Below are 20,128 nucleotides of genomic sequence, written 5' to 3' on the forward strand. Positions count from 1 at the left end.
ATACAAATACACATTATGATGGTACCTTGGTGCGCAGACCCTTTGCTGCTATGGCTTCCTAGAAGTCTAGTGTGCAGATCAGGGCTACACCCCGTTTGATCCAGTGCCTCTGGAGTTTACTGCTGGGGATTTCCACTGCAATCACATAATTGGTAGAATGACCTGTTGTTGACAATGTCCCTGTAATGGAAACAGGTAAAGCTGTATTAGAACACGAACCCAGGGCTGGTAAGTTTCTATACATGAAAAAAAAATCTCATCCCTGTCACCCCCCTGCTGTGACTCATGGACAAGTGGGAGCTGCTCTAGCATCAAAGTTACTGCAGGAACATCCTGGTCCTGTACTAGTCTGCCTACAGTGGGGCTCGAGCCAGTCACTTAGTAATGTTTCTGCAGCTGAGCTGGGAACATGCTGTCCTGTGTCGGTTTTTATACAGCACTCAGCACTGTGCTGGTTAAGCGTCCTCCAGGAGTGCATTAAGCAACCTGATGATACATCTAGCACATACTGGTTCTCTTCTCCTCTCCTGAGGGCTGAAGTGTAGGCAGTGACGTATCTTGCCTTGAAAGGTTTTTTAAAATGTATTAAATATAAAAACACAGAGCACCAGGTATATTTACGAGAGACGACATGGGCAAAGAAATGCATCTTGAAGGCTGGGATGGTCTGTGGTTAATGGATAAGGTTCTGTTTGATAAGAAAATACTCCTGCTTGTTCTGGCAGCATCATGCTAATTGGTTCTGCCTGCATATTCTGGAGACGTATAATAAAGCAGCCCAACCAAGGCTGTTCTTACACATCTAAGAAATTGGGTCGCTCTGTCATTCATGTCAATGGGGCCAGCAGGAACCAGGTCTGTTGTTCACATGAGAGCTGTAACATAGTGTCATCTTGCCAGGGTCTTTGAGCATGAGCACTAGCCCTGCAGTGACGGAGAAGGAGCCTACTCCTAACTGTCAGCTGCTACTTTATCTCACTAGGTGCTAGTGCAGTTCCCTTACAGCCTCTGCCTTGGGAGCGCTGCCTTACCTGCTCGAGTGAGTGTCTTGTAGATTGGACACAGGTAGAAGCCCCTGGTTGGAGGTTTGCGGTTGGGAACAGGGACAAGCCAGATCACTGCCATCTCTGTGTAAAGTTCCTTGGGGCGTGACTCTGCTAGCTGAAAGGAGACGGGATCCCAGCGAGCCCCTTCCAGAAACAGGCCATGAATATAACAGCCCTGGGCAGGACGCTCGGCCAGCTCACTCACTGACTCTCTCATCACCTACCGGCCCGAGGAAGAGCAGAATGTCACAAGAGGCCCACCACTAAACAGCCGGACAGTGATCAACTCCTAACAGTGCGCACACCCTCCACCCCGCGAGCACCAGGAACTAGTGTAAACTTCCTGCTCCTAACAGCTGTGCTGCTTCCCAGGAGGGGCTGTGTTCCACGCATAAAAGGCTCTGAATATGGTAGCCATAAACAGCCCTGGGGGAAACCTGACTTTCAATCTCCAGCTTGAGATTTTCAGGAACACTGAGCATGCACAACTCTCACTGCAGTCAATGGAAGCTGTGGGTAGTTGGCAGCTCTGAAACCAGGCCCTACAGGGGAGTGGTGTGAAAAATGTGGGTGCAGGTACATAGAAATGCCACAGTGGGGCACTGCTTGCTCTGAGCAGGTGGTGGCTAAGACACCTAAGTCAGGCTTTTGGGCCCACATGCTGAGGCTTTTTGGAGGAGCATGTTTGGGATTTGTCCCTGGGCTCTTCCAACAAAGGTAGATGGGACGGACAAGCGTTCTGCCCCCCCTACTGGAGCCCTAACTTCCAAAAGTCAGTTAAACGTAGCGTAGCCTGAGTGGTCTGCAAAGGGCAGTCTACAGCTAGCACTCCAGGCTAGGTGATGCACACAGCTCCGTGGCTGACCTGTTTGTTAGGCAGTGGTGTCAAAGGGATGTGAGTCTCTACTCTCCTTGAGTTGGGTTCCTACTGCTGGAGAGCCAGCCAGTGCCGATTCAACATAACTCCCCCAGGTCACTGACCTGAAAGTCAAACGCAATGGTATCGATGGAGATGATTGATTTCCTGGCAAAGTTCTGCAGCGTCCCTGTGAGAAAGGCTTGGGGGAAGAAGAAGCCGCTGATCCAGAACACAGGCGGGATCCCCTTAGTGATCCATCGTTGCAGGAAGTCAATCCGCTGCAGCAGGTCATTAACCCAGGAGGCCAAGGGCTTCAGGGACGGGTATGCCTGCAGGAGACCAACAAGGGAGTGCTTTGTGCTGTCCTGAATCCTCTTGCTAGTTCAGTCACCCATCCATCAGTAATAGGCTGCACTTGCTGCTTGGATTCTGCAGCTAACCAACCCACAAGAGACTAGTGGGGAAGGAGTGTCTTACAAAGACTGAAAAAGGCCTGTTTTCTGTACAGACCAGTGCCTGTAGGGGTAGGGAAGGCATTGCTTCAAAAAAGCTAGGAGGTGGGCCTTTGTGCCAGGTCTAGGCTGTGCACACCATTAACCCCCACTCACCAATCTTGATGCTTTCTGCTCCTCATGGGGTGCAGTGTTTCGGTTTCCATTTCCATTTGGAGTAGACAGATTTGCATATTCACTATACAGTTCTTAGGAAACAGCCACACAGTGATTATGCAAATCCCTTGAGCTAGTGCCCACCAGTCGATCAGAGTGCAGAGACTCATATAGTGTTGGGCTGAGAAATAACTGTACCGTGATTTTATGCAAATAAGACTCCCACAACCTGTCCCAGCTGGGAAATGCATATCTGAGTAACAATGCCATTGTGCATAGATATTTAGGGAGCACCCCTGCCCTCCGATGGACTGAGCCAATTGCAGGCAAGTATAATAAGTAATGCCAAGGTGCTGAGGATGGGCATGTGTCAAGGTTCTGGGTGATTTGGGGTCTTTTCATAGGGAACCACAAGATAAGAGTCCTGCTGCTTTTCAAAACATGGCAGAACATTTGCCTTTGACAAGGTTCCCACCAAAGGTTCTTAGGCAAAGTAAGCTGTCATGGGATAAGAGGGAAGGTCCTCTCAAGGATCAGTAACTGGTTAAGTGATAGGAAACTAAATGGTACAATTTCAGAATGGAGAGAGGTAAATAGTGCTGTCCCCAGAGGTCTGTACTGGGACCAGTGCTACTCAACATATTCATAAATGATCTAGAAAAAGGGGTAAACAGAGAGGTGGCAAAATTTGCAGATGACACAAAACTACTCAAGAAAGTTAAGTCCCAAGCAGACTGTGAAGCGCTACAAAGGGATTCCACAAAACTGTGTGACTAGGCAACAAAACCGCAGATGAAATTCAATGTTGATAAATGCAAAGTAATGCACATTGGACAACATACTCCCAACTTTACATAAAAATGATGGGATCTAAATGAGCTGTTACCACTCAAGAAAGAGATCTTGGAGTCATTGTCGATAGTTCTCTGAAAACATCCAATCAATGTGCAGCAGCAGTCAAAAAAGTGAATCAAATGTTGGGAATCATTAATAAAGGGATAGATAATAAGACAGAAAATATATTGCCTCTATATAAATCCATGGTATATCCCCCATCTTGACTACTGCGTGCTGATATGGTCGCCCCATCTCAAAAACATATTAGAACTGGAAAAGGTTTAAAAAAGGGAAACAAAAATGATTAGGGGTATGGAACAGCTTCTGTGAGGAGAGAGAAGATTGGGACTTTGCAGCTTGGAAAAGAGACAAGTAAGGGGGATATGACTGAGGTCTATAAAAGCATGACTGGTGTGGAGAAAGTAAATAAGGAAGTGTTATTTACTCCTTTTCATAACACAAGAACTAGGTGTCACCAAATGAAATTAATAGGCAGCAGGTTTAAAACAAACAAAAGGAAGTATTTCTTCACACAACACACAGTCAACCTGCGGAACTCTTTGCCAGAGGATGTTATGAAGGCCAAGACTATAGCAAGGTTAAAAAAAAAACTAAATAAATTAATGGAGGCTAGGTCCACCAATAGCTATTAGCCAGGATGGGCAGGGATGGTGTCTAGAGCCTCTGTTTGCCAGAAGGTGGGAATGGGCGACAGGGGCTGGATCACTTGATGATTACCTGTTCTGTTCATTCCTGCTGGGGCACCTGGCATTAGCCACTGTTGGAAGACAGGATACTGGACTAGATGGATCTTTGGTCTGACCCAGTATGGCCGTTCTTATGTTCTTAAGAGGTAAATGTGGGACTTAGTAGAGAAATAGCTGCAAATGCCTAAGCTGGACTAAGAGGGTGGTAAGACTTACAAACCTATTTATAAAGCTCTGCTTGTGCACCTCAATCTTGACCAGCCCAAGATATGCATGTCATACTGTGAGGTGTGTTTTTGGTGTGGATCAGAGCCCACCGGAGACTAGCATAAGACCCACTAATTCATTTCAGTATATAACAGAATCAGGATCAGAACCCTTCTAATGGAGAAGTTCTAGTTTCATTGACCCCTGTGCCAGCTCTTAAGTCTCCTTTGTTCAAGTCCTGAGCTGATTCATCATGAAGGAAGGACCATGTAGGTGATGTTCAAAACCTGATGAGCCAATGCTCCTCAACCGGCAGGTGGATGCATACCTTGGCATTCCAGAGCTCTGGAACGATATTGTTGAACAAGCTGTTGGCCATGAGCTCCAACTGGGAGGACATTACCACCAGACCCTTGAGGGCTTTCAGCAAATCCTGCAGTGTCTGTGCAATTACTTCCAGGAGCCGATTGTACCTGAGCAACAAAGAGTAAGACAGAAGTTCTGGGGAAGGAGCAGAGCAATCCAAGACCATGATTTATGAACACTGGCTGAGGTCTTCCAGTGCTGAGGAATGAGACCATCACCATCAATGTGTAAAAACAACGCCCTTCTGATGTGCTGCACAACTTTAGCCCTACTGAAGTGTGGCCTTCTGGCCTGCAGCCCCAACCCAGAGAGACTTTTGAAGAGCATGGAAAATGTCTCTAAACTCTGACCCTATGAAAATGCTCAGCTAACAATGGGAACTTGTAATAAGTTCTCTCCAATAAATGACACCTCTTGTCTACGTGGTTCTTTTATGTCTTTGAACCTTCAAACTTCAACTGCAGGATGAATTCCAGTGAATAACATGGAGTTCCTGTATTGAAAAGGCACTCGATTCCTGCAGGACAGGTGGGATTTTAAGGCTGTAGGCCCTATCTGTTGTCACTAAGGCAACATCTGAACCTAATCAAACACTGGAACTCCAGTCCCACCACATGTGGTGCAAAAGGCACTTGATACCTTCCACAAGGACCAGCTGAAAACGGGCTAAGTTTCTGCTTTCTCCTCTCCAGGAATGGCTGCTCTGAGAGCCTGCGTAGCCATTTCCTTTCCCACTGGGGGCAGAAGCTCACATGCCAGTTCCCCTAGTGCTTCTGTAGAGGAGGTGTGTACCTGCAAACTGAAAGGCTGGGAGTGAGTAAGAGCTTTACCTGATCACCTCCTGCACCAACACTGTATTCATGGACTCCTCATACAGCACCGGGTATTTCAGGATCACCTCCTGCAGGTTAATGGGGTCAGGGACCTTCTTCAAGATGTCCTTTGATGTCTCCTCTACAAGCTAGAAAGTAGATGGAACAAGGCATGAAAAGCTGCTCTGGAAACAGCTTCTAGGTAGAGAACTTCAGAGGCCTTCTTAACTTGTCAGCAGAAGGAACGAGCCTGACCAAAGTCAAAGGGGAAATGAATCGCTTCTGTTCCCTGGGGCCAGACTTACACCTGGGGTTAGCAGTAACTTTGCTGCTAGTTATTTCCTCCAAAAAATGCTCCCTGAGGCAGGAATTCTTGAGTTGCAAAGTAAAAGCCTCTCCCTGACACTCTCTAAAAAAGTCATCCTTGAGGCACACAATGGACAGGCTTGTTGGGGAAATTAGGGCAAAGTATTTGTGGTGACAGACCACATGCAAAGGAAAGGATGGCTGCCAAGAGCGACTTGAGACACTGAGTGACTTGAGTTGGGGGAGGGAATATCTTTTATTGGACCAGCTTCTGTTGGTGAGAGAGACAAGTTTTCAAGCTACACAGAGCTCTTCTTCAAGTCTAGAGCTAGGTACCTACATACCTTTGAGGATCTGAGCCTATGTATTTAGCTCCTTTTATTATGTTGTTCTCTCATCCACCAGGAGGTGGCACAGACTCACCCGGCTGAATTGATACCACAGCTGTGTGTAGGAGAGGACATCTTCTTGTTAAAATACAGTGCACTAACCCCAATGGAAGCGCTAAGTCAAAATCAGCTGTTACACAACTGCCCAGCTTCCTGCCAGATCTTTTAGGGAATCTCATTCCCAACAAGGGTGTAATGGGAAGGGAACTACATTCCATCCCTATAATCAACACTGTCCACCATCCCAGAGCTGCTTTCGCTCCATGTACACAATGCCTACATGATCCCAAAACAGGAAACGCCTCCCCCATGTCTTTAGGAATGGGAGGCAACAAAGCTATAGCAGTGCTCAGCAATGCTGAACAACTGTTCCAGTCAGGATGTGAAGAACACTATCCTGTGAAAACTACCAAGGGAGTTACACATCCCCAGACCAGGACACAAAGGCTAATGCCCCTGCGCAAAATGCCATGTGGTTCTTAATGAGTAGAAGGGGTCAGGACACTATTTAATAGTTTCTGAACGCTACCTCCAGTTGCAGAGCACCCTACCTTCAGTCCTGAGCCAGGAAGAAGAGTGCTAGCTACTCACTAATAGCACGTCTTGTAGCTCTTGGGTTTTCCTTGGGGAACAGGAACAAAGGACCTTCCCTCCAAGGACTGACTAGACCTGATCCTGCTTGCCTTGTAAAATCTAGCTAGAGGGACTATGGCTGTAGTAGGCAGCAGTAACCAGTGGAGGGCGGGCTTTACCTTTCTCTGTCCCACAGAGCACTGTATGTTACACTGAGCGTGTGGCAAGCCCAGCAACTGTAGTTACACACCTCCTCCCTGCCGCGGCCTCCTGAGGCGGACGTCTTTGGCTGCAGCTGAATGATGGCCCCGAGCAGGGCAAAGGTCTCGTTCTGAGCAAAGGTGATGTTGGCATTGTCATGTAAGCTGAATATCTCCGGGGTGTCATTGAGTGGCAGACTCTTGATATATTGGATGTATCCCTAGGGTGAAATCAGCCACAAGATTTGAGGTGAGGAGTGTGCATTGGAAGGGAGGAGAGGAAAATAGCATAGCTATATTCTGATGGTTATTGGCCCAGCAGAGTTTGAAAGAGGAGAGGAATATGACACATGCCTTTGGACTTCCTGGCTTTTATACAGCCTCGTATCTTACATGGTGATGCACCAACAGAATGTTGTCAGAGGTGGCTAGTTTGAGATGCCCCAACACCAGAAAGGGGATGGGAGAGGAATAAGAGAATGGTGATGAAGGGCTGACCTGGGAGGGAAGCTGAGAACGCTGTATGTGGGGTGGAGCTTGGCTCTGCACTAAAGGAGAAGGGATGTGAGGGCAGCGATCTGGAGAAGCAGCACATACCTCACCCACCTTGTCTCTTTAATGAGTGTATCTTTTATTGGATCAACTTCTGTTGGGGAGAGAGACCAGCTTTTGAGCCATGCAGAGCGCTGTTTCTCTCCCCAACAGAAGTGGGTCCAATAAAGATATTACTTAACTCACCTTGTCTCTCTTATATCCTGGGACTGACATGGCTACACCACCACTGTGTACACTCATCAAGATAGACAAGCAAGTGTCAAAAGCTGTAGGCTAATGCTGGTAAGGGTTCCACTCTGGGTCCACTTCGGGTGGTATTAGTCTAGACGATAATCTATACTCAAACTACATATTATAAGGGTAGTCTTACTTTGGGGATTCTGACAATAGCTACAAGCGACTGCAGAATCACTCATATTGCTTCTATTGCCACCAGAAGTCCTCAGTAAAAAGTCTTCTATTGTGCAGCTGGACATGCTTTTGCATCATTATTATTTGTATTATGGTAGTGCCTAGGAGCCCAATGTGCTAGGTGCTGTACAAACACAGACAATGACAGCCCTGCCTCACAGTTCTGTGTTGATTCTCTTGTTGTGAGATGCAGGTACAGAGTCAGATAAAAGCGGATTTGCAGGCTTTTATTACCTTGTACTTTCTGCTAATTCACTCGGATATTATCACATTCTTCCAGAAGATGATCTCACATTTGGAGTCTCCAGATTCTATTTAGCGTTCTGCTCTGTGCCTGTGAGGCTAGGAGAACATGTGGGTTTACGAGCTGAGTACTTACGTTAAGATCATAGGTGGTGCTGATCTGTCTGTAGATCCCTGACTCGGAATAAGCAAAATCCTCAGTTAGAACTTCTGGCTTGTAGAAATCTTCTAATATATTCATGATGCATCGCCTGTCCCAATCATCAGTCACTCGGCCTCCATAATTGATCTCGCCAGCTGTATACTTCAGAACCTGCAAAGGAAAATGTTACCTTAGAAGCAACATCCTACCCCATAGAACTCATTGCAAATGTTAAGCTGGGACATGAACTTGAATCTCAGCAAGAAAGGAAGTGAAGGATGACTTGGTAAATCTTTGGGAAAGTCTGTCTCGCTGCATGGTCTGTTATAAATTTCTAGTCCATAGCACGAGGGAAATTACTGCTGGGAACAAGCCTGCAATGGTAGGAATACAGACTACTGCATGCAATATCTTTAAATGTATATGTTTTTTGGAATTGTGGGTGGTAGGTCAATCATTTCAGGGGGCACTCCAGTCCTCTGGTCTCCATGGCGAACACAGGGGCCCACCAGAAGCCCAGGGATGGCAAAGAATGGAGCTGGCCCATGGAATGGGAGTTATGACATTCCACGCAGGTTCCGCAGGGCAAATCAGGGCTTGTATATTTTACTGCTGCTGGATTTGTGTGAGACTGCAAACAATTCCATGCAACTTTCCACAACAGTCAGAGGGGATGAAACTGAACACACAGGCAGATCAAGCTTCTGAAATCCAATGTCTCCTAGGTTATCTCCAGACACCTTCAATGATGCCTCCCATCGTTATCACATACTATACTGCTTCCATGGACTTTCCCAGTTGTGTAGAGTTCCCACACTCACAACAGAGCACATGCAGCCCCCTTATGCACCAGCAACCTCTCCAGCGCCCATTCAGAAGTAAGGCAGACCAGCTCTCCATTCCCACCTTGTACGGGATGTCTGCATATTCGTCCAAGAACATCTTTAGCTGGCTGATACAGATGCGGAGGTCTCCATCCGTGAACTCATATGGGATATTGAACCCCAGTGGCCCAAACTTCCGCCGCTCCAGAGCATTACCATGGAAGAGGCAAAGTGACAGCAGCAAGGCCTTAAACTCGGAGATCTACAGGACATGGGGACAATAAGAGGAACAAGGGTTATTTGACCAGTGGTTGGCTCTCTCTTTTTGAATGAGATATGTATGCTCTTGGCACATCAGCAGGCGGAAGGCTAAAGTGCCCAACCTGCTGATTTCAGAAGGCTGACAAGGAGCCCAGCCCAAAGATATGGAATATTGGTCCTGGCTATGCCATTTGGGAAAGTCATGGGCCAACATTTTCAAACTTGAGTGTCTAAAGTTATGATTCTAAATAAGCATATAAGGGTGAATTTTAGACATCCCAGTTTGAAAAGGTAGGCCACAATATTTCCAATAAGCCCCCGAGTTCCTGCTGTTTGCAATATGTGACAGAACCCATATTGCTGAGGTTTCATGCCAGGAGAGGGACACTCAGCCCATAAGGCCCTACAAAACCAGTCTGCTCCTCAGTGACCCAATGGCAGCAGGAAGAATGAGTCTAGCCAAATGGTCCAGACAGAGAGCTGGGGGAAAGGATGTGGTTCTTACCTTGGAGCAGGAGTTCAGGAAGTCATCATTCAGGCTAATGTAGGACTTCAGCAGATTGGCCTTGACCCCTCGGGGGGGCTCAATGGTCATCTTGGAGCCATTCTGGAGGATGGACACTGGGAACTGGTTACTGGGTAAACTGGTGAGCCAAAGGCGAAAGTCACGGTGCACCTAGACAATTAAAGGGATTGTAAGGTGTAAGATGAGGTTCAACAAGGACAAGTGCAGAGTCCTGCACTTAGAACGGAAGAATCCCATTCACTGTTACAGACTAGGGACCGAATGGCTAGGAAGCAGTTCTGCAGAAAAGGACCTAGGGGTTACAGTGAACAAGAAGCTGGATATGAGTCAACAGTGTGCCCCTGTTACCAAGAAGGCTAATGGCATTTTGGGCTGTATAAGTAGGGGCATTACCAGCAGATCGAGGGATGTGATCATTCCCCTCTATTCGACACTGGTGAAGCCTCACCTGGAGTAATGTGTCCAGTTTTGGGCCCCATACTACAAGAAGGATGTGGAAAAACTGCAAAGAGTCCAGTGGAGGGCAGCAAAAATGATTAGGGGGCTGGAGTCCATGACTTATGAGGAGAGGCTGAGGGAACTGGGATTGTTTAGTCTGCAGAAGAGAAGAATGAGGGGGGATTCGATAGTTGCTTTCAACTACCGGAAAGGGGGTTCCAAAGAGGATGGATCTAGATTGTTCTCAGTGGTACCTGATGACAGAACAAGGAGTAATGGTCTCAAGTTGAAGTGGGGGAGGTTTAAGTTGGATATTAGGAAAAACTTTTTCACTAGGAGGGTGGTGAAGCACTGGAATGGGTTACCTAGGGAGGTGGTGGAATCTCCTTTCTTAGAGGTTTTTAAGGTCAGGCTTGACAAAGCCCTGGCTGGGATGATTTAGTTGGAAATTGGTCCTGCTTTGAGCAGGTGGTTGGACTAGATGACCTCCTGAGGTCCCTTCCAACCCTGATATTCTATGATTCTATGATTCTAAGTGCGCTGAGGTTAAGTTTAAGATATCTGTTTACTAAGGAAGTTTAGTGGAAGCCTTATTAACTGGAGGTCCTCCTCCCTCACTACCAGGCAGTGCTCTTCCCAACTCAGATGGAACAAACTTTTCCAGAGGGATCCATTTCTCCTGAGATCCCCTGTGCTCAGAACCACTGGAAACTCTTCCAGCAGAGATGCCCTGCTCAACTACCCAGCCACATTAAAGGCTTTTCTGTTGATGAGCAGACCTATCCCAGTTAGATACCAAGATGTGTGGCACATTGTTATTGCCCAAAGTACTAATACTATGCAATAATCTGCCTGCCAGATTTTCAAATGGGTTTTATTAATGAAGTAGGGTAATCCAACAGCTAGAAAAATTCTATTGCGATTCCATGGTGGGCACATCTCTGGTGGGCATCACCAGAGTGGATGTAGCTGCTGGACATGGTGCAGTTTTTCTGTATCATGTGTGAGCAGTTTGAGGGCAAAGAGCAGAAACACTCAGACACAGTCAGACATCAAAGATGATACAACTGTCTAGGAGGTAGCTACGTCTCTGCCTGTTGATGGCTTCACAAATTAGGACTACTGCTTTGAAGTCATGACATGGACAGAGCTGACCTAACTAGAGAGTTAATGAAGAACCAAGCAGTGGGTGAATCAAGTAGTCCCTGCTCAGTATCACTGGCAAGATTCAAAGGTAGGTAACTGAGGTCCAACCCAAACGCAGCTTTTTTAGTGAGCAGCCTATGGCTCACTGGTATCTGTACTATACTGTGGAAAGAAGCAAGCATCTCTGGATAAGGTGGGTATGAGCTGTTTGCTTAGAAGAACAAAACCAGTGAGAAACTGCCACCAACAACGGCCTCTGTCAGGCAGCTCCTGGAAGATGCAATTTATCAGTCATACATACAGTTATGTATATTCAAGTGTCCCCTGTCAACACTGGATTGGAGATAGATAGCACAGGACATCTTGTTCCTAAAATGACGGTGCCACCACTTGCTCCAGAAGTCATCCTCGTCTTTGTGCAATGTGGCTTTGAGAGTACCCGTGCAACAAGGAGCTGCAAATGCTGCAGGTGGTGTGCTCTGATGTATGCAACTGTGAGTGAGGAGAGTAGCAACAGAGTATTGAATGCATTGGATACAGATTCTGTGGGGGAGTAGAAATGTTTCAACTATCTGCCGATTACTGTGGCTACTTTTGTGAGTAAATATAACTCGAGGGGGTGTTGCATTAGACATTCAGTAGCTCACAGTTAGATGTAGGGTTATATAATGTATGGTTATATTTTGTTATTCAGACGCTATATTTATACAAGACATTCTACAGTCCTTCTACTAAGAGTCATTTCTGTTATATAAGTAGTTTACATGTATTACTGCATTCAGTAAGCAGATAATTACAGTTGTACCATGTGTGCTTTAGACTGACCTCCGGTTGAGCAAAAATATGGTTTATATTAGGAGGTAGGTGTCTTCTTATCTGCATAGCTTCCTACAAATCGGAGACCAAATTTTTCTTCTCATATCAGTCCACTCTACAACAATGGCAGATATTTTGATATATTACATGGTGGAAACAAGCTCATATTGTCATAACCAATGGCACAAAAGTATGAGAAAATGCATAAAATCACTGGGGCTAAATATTTCCCAAACTGTACTATTTTGAGTACATAGTTGCATTATCAGTTAAGCTTCCTGCTCATTTTGCTCAAAATTAAGCTATGTTTCTATGAGTTATGGTCCTTTCTGTGATTTTATGATTCTTTTCAGATTGGATGCCTGATAACATTTACACATTACGTGATATAGAATAACTGCTTTCAGCACCTACAGCCCTCTTGGTGATGACCACAAGATATGTGCCTAACATGTGGTAACAATTACATTTTTCTAGCTGCTGGGTTTCCTCTTAGTGCCCAAAATGGGTCCAGGCTTGTAGACTAACAGATCCACTGGAGACTTTTCCACTGGACATAGGCCTTGTGCTATTGTGCTCCCTGTAGTGTTGTACCCACTCTCTAGCCAACTCAGGCAGCTCTCCGTCATTGAGGAGGCTCTCTGAAGAGAGAAGAAAGCTCTAGAGTGACAAGGCCTGGCCATCATTCCTCCATCAGGTCAGTAACATCTGTAACTTCCTTAAGAGGGTTGGTGTAACACAGATGCTTCAGTGTCACTCCAGGCTGGAAATGTCAGCCAGTGATTATGGCAGTAAAGGGGTGATGGCTCCAAGCACAAGGCAACTGAGTGACCAGGACACTAGTGCAATGTTCCATCAGTGGGATGGAAACAGCGGGTGGAACTGAGAAGGTGATAATGGAGGGAGGATACTTAACTGGACTGGCGGAATAGGAGCAATTATAGTGCCATCGAAGTGATGTCACTGAGCTGATATATGAAAAGGTAAGTATTAAGAATTGTTAACATTGGGCTGGAGGAGGAGGTGTGCACAGGGCATCAGTGCATCATGGGACTAGTGAGTCACATCCTATCAAATAGGCAACTAATCCTGCCCACACTGAATGGGTGTTGGAAAAGAGATCACAGGATAAGATAGTCTCCTTCCTGGTCCAGAGGAAGCTGGGTAAAGCTGTGGAATAAAACATCAGGCTGAAATTCAAGGAGAACATCCATGTATGTGTTTGTGTAACCTTGTCAGGATTGATGCTCTCCATGAGTCTCTCCAGCGAAGGCATCCAGCTTGGGGCTAAGTGGCAGTTCTGGAAGAAGACCCACTTCCCACGTTCCATAGCACTTCGCATCATAGCCTCGGCTCGGGGACCCTAAGGAAGAAAACCAAAATTCCCCAACTTTACCATACCTACTGTATGCTATATTGTTTGTTAGAATGACTGCATGTGACATCAGTGCTCAAAGACATTCAAACCATTTAAGCTACTTTTCCACTCAACTGTTGGTCTGATACCCGCATAAACCAAATGGCAAAATTCCAACCAAACCAGTGTCTCAGAAAAGCATTTTAACAATATAAGAGGGACGTAGGCCACAGTTAAGTCTATGCCTGAAGTTAGTTTTGCTTTCCACCTGCTTTTACAATAAAGGTTTTTTTTTAAAAAAATCTGCTCCAAAAGAGAATCGGAGAGAGAAACTACAAACTACAAATGTCCATTCTACAAATGTCCATGTCAATTCCATGGCATTTCTAAGCCACTGAAGAAATGTGAGTGGATGTTGCTGCTGAATGAATCCCTCAAGCCACTAGGAACCTCTGTGACCAGCTGGGACCAAAGGGGGTGTTTTCAGAATGGTGGGGTAGGATTTAGTTTTCCTGGAGTAAACCCTTGTGTACTGAGATGACTATATTGCTCAGAATGAGTGAAGCGGAACCAGTGGATTACCTGACCCTGGCCCAGGGAAATAGCCGTCAGCTTCTTGGAGAACTTCATTTCTTCAGCAAATTTGTAGAGATCAGCAGCTGGGTCTGTCCCAGGTGAGAGCACGAATATCAAAGGCGTAGTAGAAGTGGACTCTTTGAACACTGCAGTGAGGTCTGAAGTCTGAAAGACAGGAAGGCTTCTCGCTCAGAGTAATATCTGATGACCTGTGCTGGGGAGGGCAAGCAAAGGGAGAAGGCATTCTCTCAGGTCCAACGGCCTGCCTCTGCCACTATGTTCACTGTCATGTCTGTCCTCAGGAATCACAGTCTTCCTGATGACTGGAAATTATCTGTTCTAGAGACAGGTCTTTGACCCAGATAATGCTTCAGGAAGCCGAGTGCAGAGGCCTTTGCTTCCTCCTTTTTTAACTTATTTGCCACTGTATCCCTGAGGGCCTGAACCAAAGCTCAAGGAAGCCAAAGGGAGTCTCTCCATTGATTGTGGTGGGGTTTGGATCTGAGAGCTGGTCCCCTTCCATTCCTTAGTTATCCATTCTAACTCTTTCCTCCTTTCCCCGCATCAGTCACTCTCACTCACCCTGTGGGCAATGTCTTCCACCACCATATGCTCCAGGAACCATTGATCTCTTCCTCCTGTTGCCTCCAGTGAATCACTGTCTGGTACCACCACTGAAGCCCCTCTGAAAATCCAGCCCCTTTTATATGGATTTAGGTGCCTAACTCTGGGCAGCCATATTTGAAGATTGTGGCCCGATGTGTAACTGGTTTAAAATGGTGCATCTGGCAGGCAGACAGCTACCCACACACTTCTGCCTAGACATGTCTCTTTTACCCTCATCGAACGGAAGCCATTAGCTGACACGTGGGAATTCCTGCATTTTCTTTACAGAATGCTCTCAAAAGGGCTGTTTGAACTGCTTGATGTTAAAACTGGCAAGCAGACAATATGCAAGGACTGCTTCTTAGTGTGCCACCCCTGGCTCTGCCAGGGCTTTGACACTGGAGGCCCAATTTGTAAATATGGGGATACTTCTCATAAGATGTTAAAGTCCCACCTTTGGTTGCTGACTGGCATCAGGTGAATAAACCAGTTACTGAGACCTGCTGTACACAGTAGAGGGGGCTGGTATAGCTAGGGCAGTTAGGGGTATGCTTGTTTACAGATATAGGCTATGTCTACACTTCTGGCAGCCGATAGCGTACAGGTACTACACGTGTGGCTGCACATTGCAGTGAAACCCTCCAGCAGAGGGGAGGCAGAGGAGAAAGGCTCCAGCAGTGGGACACTACACTGCTAACAATAGCAGTGTAGATGGGAAGGTGCTGCTTGGGTGCGTAGAAAGCTATACAGAGTACAGACCCTAATAGTTCAGGCGTGTAGGAAACGTACTCTCCTCTACTCGCCTAAGCTGGGCCTCACCACCTAGACTGCTATCTATACCTGTGTTAGCTAGGCATGCAGCGTCTCTACTCTACGCACAGTCATGATGGTAGACGTACCTTAAGTTAGATCAGCATGACCCATAGTATGGATGTAGCTATATCGGTATGAAGAAGCCTTGTAGCTGTATAGGTTATTTCCCTTCCTATATGAGAACAGCTATAGTATAAAGCAACTTCATAATGGTATAAATGCAACCACACTAGGGGGGTTGTGCCACTTTCATTATCCTGGTATAGTTAAAGCACTACAGCTTTCTAGTGTCAACAAGACTGTACATGCCTAAACGCTGCTTTGCACTTCCAAGTGATCTATTAAGGATGCTGCATTGAAAAACTCTGCTCTGCACAATGTTGATGATGGCGATGCTTGCTTTGCATTCCTATGGCATCTTTAACCCACCTCTCTCACATGGCTTTAAAAAGGCTGGTAAGTACCTACCTTTTCCAGATGGGAAAACTGAGGCACACATCCTTCCAGCGATGTGCTCAAGTTCTCAGAGCAAAGTGGAGTACAGAATCTAGGCCTTCTGCCTTCCTAATCTCTGCTGTAACCTCCAGCCATGCCTCCTCTCTGCCTTTGATCCTACTGGGTCAGGGCAGGCAAACCACGGCCCACGGGCTGGATCCAGCCCGCCAGCTGTTTTAAGCCAGCCCCTGAGCGGCACCAAGCGGCTCAGCCCCACTCCAGCTGGGGCTCTAGGTCGGGGCCGCACCACACAGCTCAGCCCCGCTGTGGCCGGGCTGCTGGGTGGGGGCCGCACCACACGGCTCGGCCTCGCTCTGGCCGGGGCACTCAGTCGGGGGCTGCACCCCTGAGCCTCTCCCCATGCCCCAACCCTCTGCCTCAGCCCTGATCCCCCTCCCGCTCTCTAAACCCCTCAGTCCCAGCCCGGAATACCCTCCTGCACGGGGCGGCTCTAGCTTTTTTGCTGTCCCAAGCACGGCAGGCAGGCTGCCTTCGGCGGTTTGCCTGCGGGAGGTCTGCCGGTCCTGCGGCTTCGGCGTACCTGCCGCCGAATTGCCGCCGAATCCGCGGGACTGGCAAACCTCCCGCAGGCAAGCCGCCGAAGGCTGCCTGACTGCCGCCCTCGCAGGGACCGCTAGGGTGTCCCCCGCAGCTTGCCGCCCTAGCCATGCACTTGAAGCGCTGGTGCCTGGAGCCGCTGCTGCGCCTGTACCCCAAACCTCTCATCCCCAGCCCCACCCCAGAGCCCAACCCCCGCACCCCAACCCCAATTTTGTGAGCATTCATGGCCCTCCATATGATTTCTATTCCCTGATGTGGCCTTAAGGCCAAAAAGTTTGCCCAGCCCTGTACCGGGTAGTTTTCAGTGTATGGTTGTTAGTTCCAGATGAACAGTAATTCTGAGGTTAAAGGGCAGTGGGTGGATCCATCACCACCCAATACTCACTCAGTGAGTACAGACAGTGTGGCTGGTGGAGAGAGCACTGGACTGGGACTCAGGAGGCCTGGGTTCTATGCGTGGCTCTGCCACTGGCCTGTTGACTTTGGCCAAGTCACCTCAGTGCTCAATGCCTCAGTTTACCCATCTGCAAAATGGAGATAATGACACTGACCTGCTTTACAAAGGGTTTTGAGATCTATTGATGAAAAGTGCTGTATAAGAGCTAGGCATTATTTAAACAAGGGATGTTGTAAAGCATCCATTTAAAGCTAAATCAGCATCTGCCGCTAGCCTGGCTGGGGTGATCAAGGGCAGCGCACAGTCAGTTTGCATCATTCCCATCCATTCTCAATGGAAATGCCTTCTGCCATGGCATTGGCCAGTTACCTGTGGTTCGATAAAGCGCTGGTCCAGATTCGTGGCCACAAAATCCTGCATGGCGTTGGTGACCTTATCCCCTCGCAGACAGCGTAGGGGCAGCAGCTTCTGGAAGGAGTCCAACGTGCTGTCCCACTTCCCAGGCAAGGGCTCTCTGCAAGAGAATCACACACTGAGTTTGGGTTACTCTCTGGGGATGGAAACAGATGCCAAATACATCAGCCCAAGGAAAACAAGTCTCCTAAAACCAGGTGAATATGCACCAGGATTTTCTGAGATCATGTGTGGTCAGTGCCTGGATTTTAGTGATTCTTTTTCCAGGCAATATGGCTGTATTATTGCGGGAGAAGGGTCTGTACTGCCCAGGGCCGGCTCTAGCAATTTCGCTGCCCCAAGCACGGTGGCACGCCGCGGGGGGCACTCTGCCACTCGCTGGTCCCGCAGCTCCGGTGGACCTCCCGCAGGCGTGCCTGCGGATATTCCACCGGAGTCGTGGGACCAGCGGACCCTCCGCAGGGAAGCCTGCAGGAGGTCCACCAGAGCCCACTGACGCCCTCCCGGCAACCGGCAGAGCGCCCCCCAGGGCATGCCACCCCAAGCACGCGCTTGGCGCGCCGTGGCCTGGAGCTGGCCCTGGTACTGTCCGCCACACAGAGACAGAATTCAGATCCACAGTTAAGGGGTGAAGGACTCACCTGTGCGGCTCAGCACTGTCAAAAATTGCACGGAACTCCTGGATATTGTCAACAAAATCATCCGCAAAGCTGGAGAAATTCTTCAGGTTGGTTAAGGCCAAGATGTCACCCCAGGCTCTCTCATACAGCCACTCAGGAGCTGGGTTCTCTCTTATCTTTTTAATAGCACCTCCAGACAGGAGGTAACGCCATTCGTCCTGTGGACCACACAGCACACATTTACAGCCAGCCTGTTCAGCCTTGAAGATCTCAGCGTCATACTGTGGGACACAGTCACTACTGCGTGTAGCCTTGCTGGGGCATGAAGAACAGTATGAACCAAAGGAGGTGAACCAAAGTAGGCCTGCCCTTGGCAGAATAGCAATACACCACATATTAGCTAACCAAGTAAGCACATTCCTGGCCTGAGAGGACATTTTGTTCGAATGAGCAGGTACAAGATACAGGATAGTAATGACACATGGAAAGTAATATGTAACTTGTTCATATCAATGTATAAAAGGAGAAGTCGCAGGCAGGGCCGACGCTACCATTTAGGCGACCTAGGCAATGGCCTAGGGCGCCAGAATTTTTTGGGGGGGCTATTTTGCCGGGGGAGCAGCATGCGGGTCTGGTGGACCTACCGCAGTCATGCCGGCGGATGGTCCGCTGCTGGAAAGGCTCCGGTGGAGCTGCCACAGTCATTTCGGCGGATGGTGCGCTGGTCTAAAGACTCCGGCGGACCTACCGCAGTCATGCCTGCGGCAGCTCCACCAGAGCCTTTCCAGCAGTGGACCGTCCGCCGGCATGACTGCGGTAGGTCCACCAGACTGGCGGGGGGTGGTGAAATGGCCGTCCGCCTAGGGTGTCAGAAACCCTGGCGCCGCTCCTGGTCGCAGGAGAGGCATCTTTGTATCAGTGTAGGGGACAGCACCCTGTTATGCTGACTGAGCCTTTACCTTGTCACAGGCATACATGTGTTAGTGTCCCTGTGACCTGCAGCACAGGGCGCAAGTACCATGCTTTGCTGACAATAAACCTGGCTGATCGCCTTTGCCACCGAACCAAGCCTGGTATTCATATAGAAAAATCACATCGAGGTCTGCTGAATCAGCAAACTGCACTCTTTGCTGCTGCCAAGTATGCAGGAGCCCCCAAAACCAGCAGCATTAGCAACACCCCACAGCACTAACACTATGTTAAAGAAACAAAATTCTTACAGTAACTTCATGCTGTGTTTCCCTGCCTTACTGTTCGAATCTAACAGATGCATGTGGTAAGTGACAGATCTGACTATACAGTCACAGGATCAGATCTGTAGATTTCCTCCACAGTGCTCTGCCAATGCACCTCAATCCTTATCTCTCTAGGATTTGAGAAAGTCTACAACATTCCCTAGAGACTCTACAACTGGCAAATGGGTGGTTAATTCCCTGCTACAGAGTCCTGTTTTATGAGCAGATGAGGTGGTTTGGGATCTCATTGTGGCACAAGGGGTTCCAGGGTTAAGTTCACTCAGCAGCACTGCATAAAGCGGAAAGCTAATTAACAAAGCAAGAAAAGGAAGGACACTGACATCTAACCTGGAAGGGAGTCTGGTGGCACCTTAAAGACTAACAGATTTATTTGGGCATAAACTTTCGAAAGCGTATGCTCAAATAAATCTGTTAGTCTTCAAGGTGCCACCGGACTCCTCGTTGTTTTTGTGGATACAGACTAACACGGCTGCCCATCTGAAACTTAGTCTTATTTTGGTTAGCCCATTTTCTGTAAAATCCCTTCTCTTTAACCAGATTCATCTTGATCTTTCTGGAAGCAAAGCTCTGCATGAAAGCCCAACCCTTGCAAACCCCTGGTTATTTAAGTGTGGTAAGACACTCTACCATCTGCCAATCCTCTTGTGTGGCAATGAAAAGCTGTTTTAATGGGACAGATGGCAGATCATCCATGAATGAGCCAGAATTGACCACCCTGAATTCCCTTTGTTTTTGTCACAGCCAAATACTGGAGAAAGGTG

At 47.8% G+C, this 20,128-nt stretch overlaps 1 protein-coding gene across 4 annotated transcripts in view; it reads right to left on the minus strand.

The window, feature by feature from the left end:
• Positions 1–58: 58 nt before the first annotated feature.
• The window catches only part of DNAH1 (dynein axonemal heavy chain 1), a 140,762-nt gene continuing 120,692 nt past the window's right edge, over positions 59–20,128 (minus strand). For all 4 annotated transcript variants that reach the window (XM_050958623.1, XM_050958622.1, XM_050958621.1 and 1 more), the window contains 13 exons: positions 18,133–18,329; positions 17,447–17,591; positions 14,212–14,370; positions 13,504–13,635; positions 9,852–10,022; positions 9,168–9,347; positions 8,256–8,432; positions 6,961–7,131; positions 5,461–5,591; positions 4,593–4,737; positions 2,028–2,234; positions 1,032–1,266; positions 59–180 (listed from right to left, as the gene is read on the minus strand). In XM_050958623.1, the coding sequence (XP_050814580.1) occupies positions 59–180; positions 1,032–1,266; positions 2,028–2,234; positions 4,593–4,737; positions 5,461–5,591; positions 6,961–7,131; positions 8,256–8,432; positions 9,168–9,347; positions 9,852–10,022; positions 13,504–13,635; positions 14,212–14,370; positions 17,447–17,591; positions 18,133–18,329 (2,172 nt within the window). The remainder of the gene's footprint in view (positions 181–1,031; positions 1,267–2,027; positions 2,235–4,592; positions 4,738–5,460; positions 5,592–6,960; positions 7,132–8,255; positions 8,433–9,167; positions 9,348–9,851; positions 10,023–13,503; positions 13,636–14,211; positions 14,371–17,446; positions 17,592–18,132; positions 18,330–20,128) is intronic.

This window comes from Gopherus flavomarginatus, chromosome 6 (genome assembly GCF_025201925.1).
Source record: "Gopherus flavomarginatus isolate rGopFla2 chromosome 6, rGopFla2.mat.asm, whole genome shotgun sequence".
Taxonomy (NCBI): domain Eukaryota; kingdom Metazoa; phylum Chordata; order Testudines; family Testudinidae; genus Gopherus; species Gopherus flavomarginatus.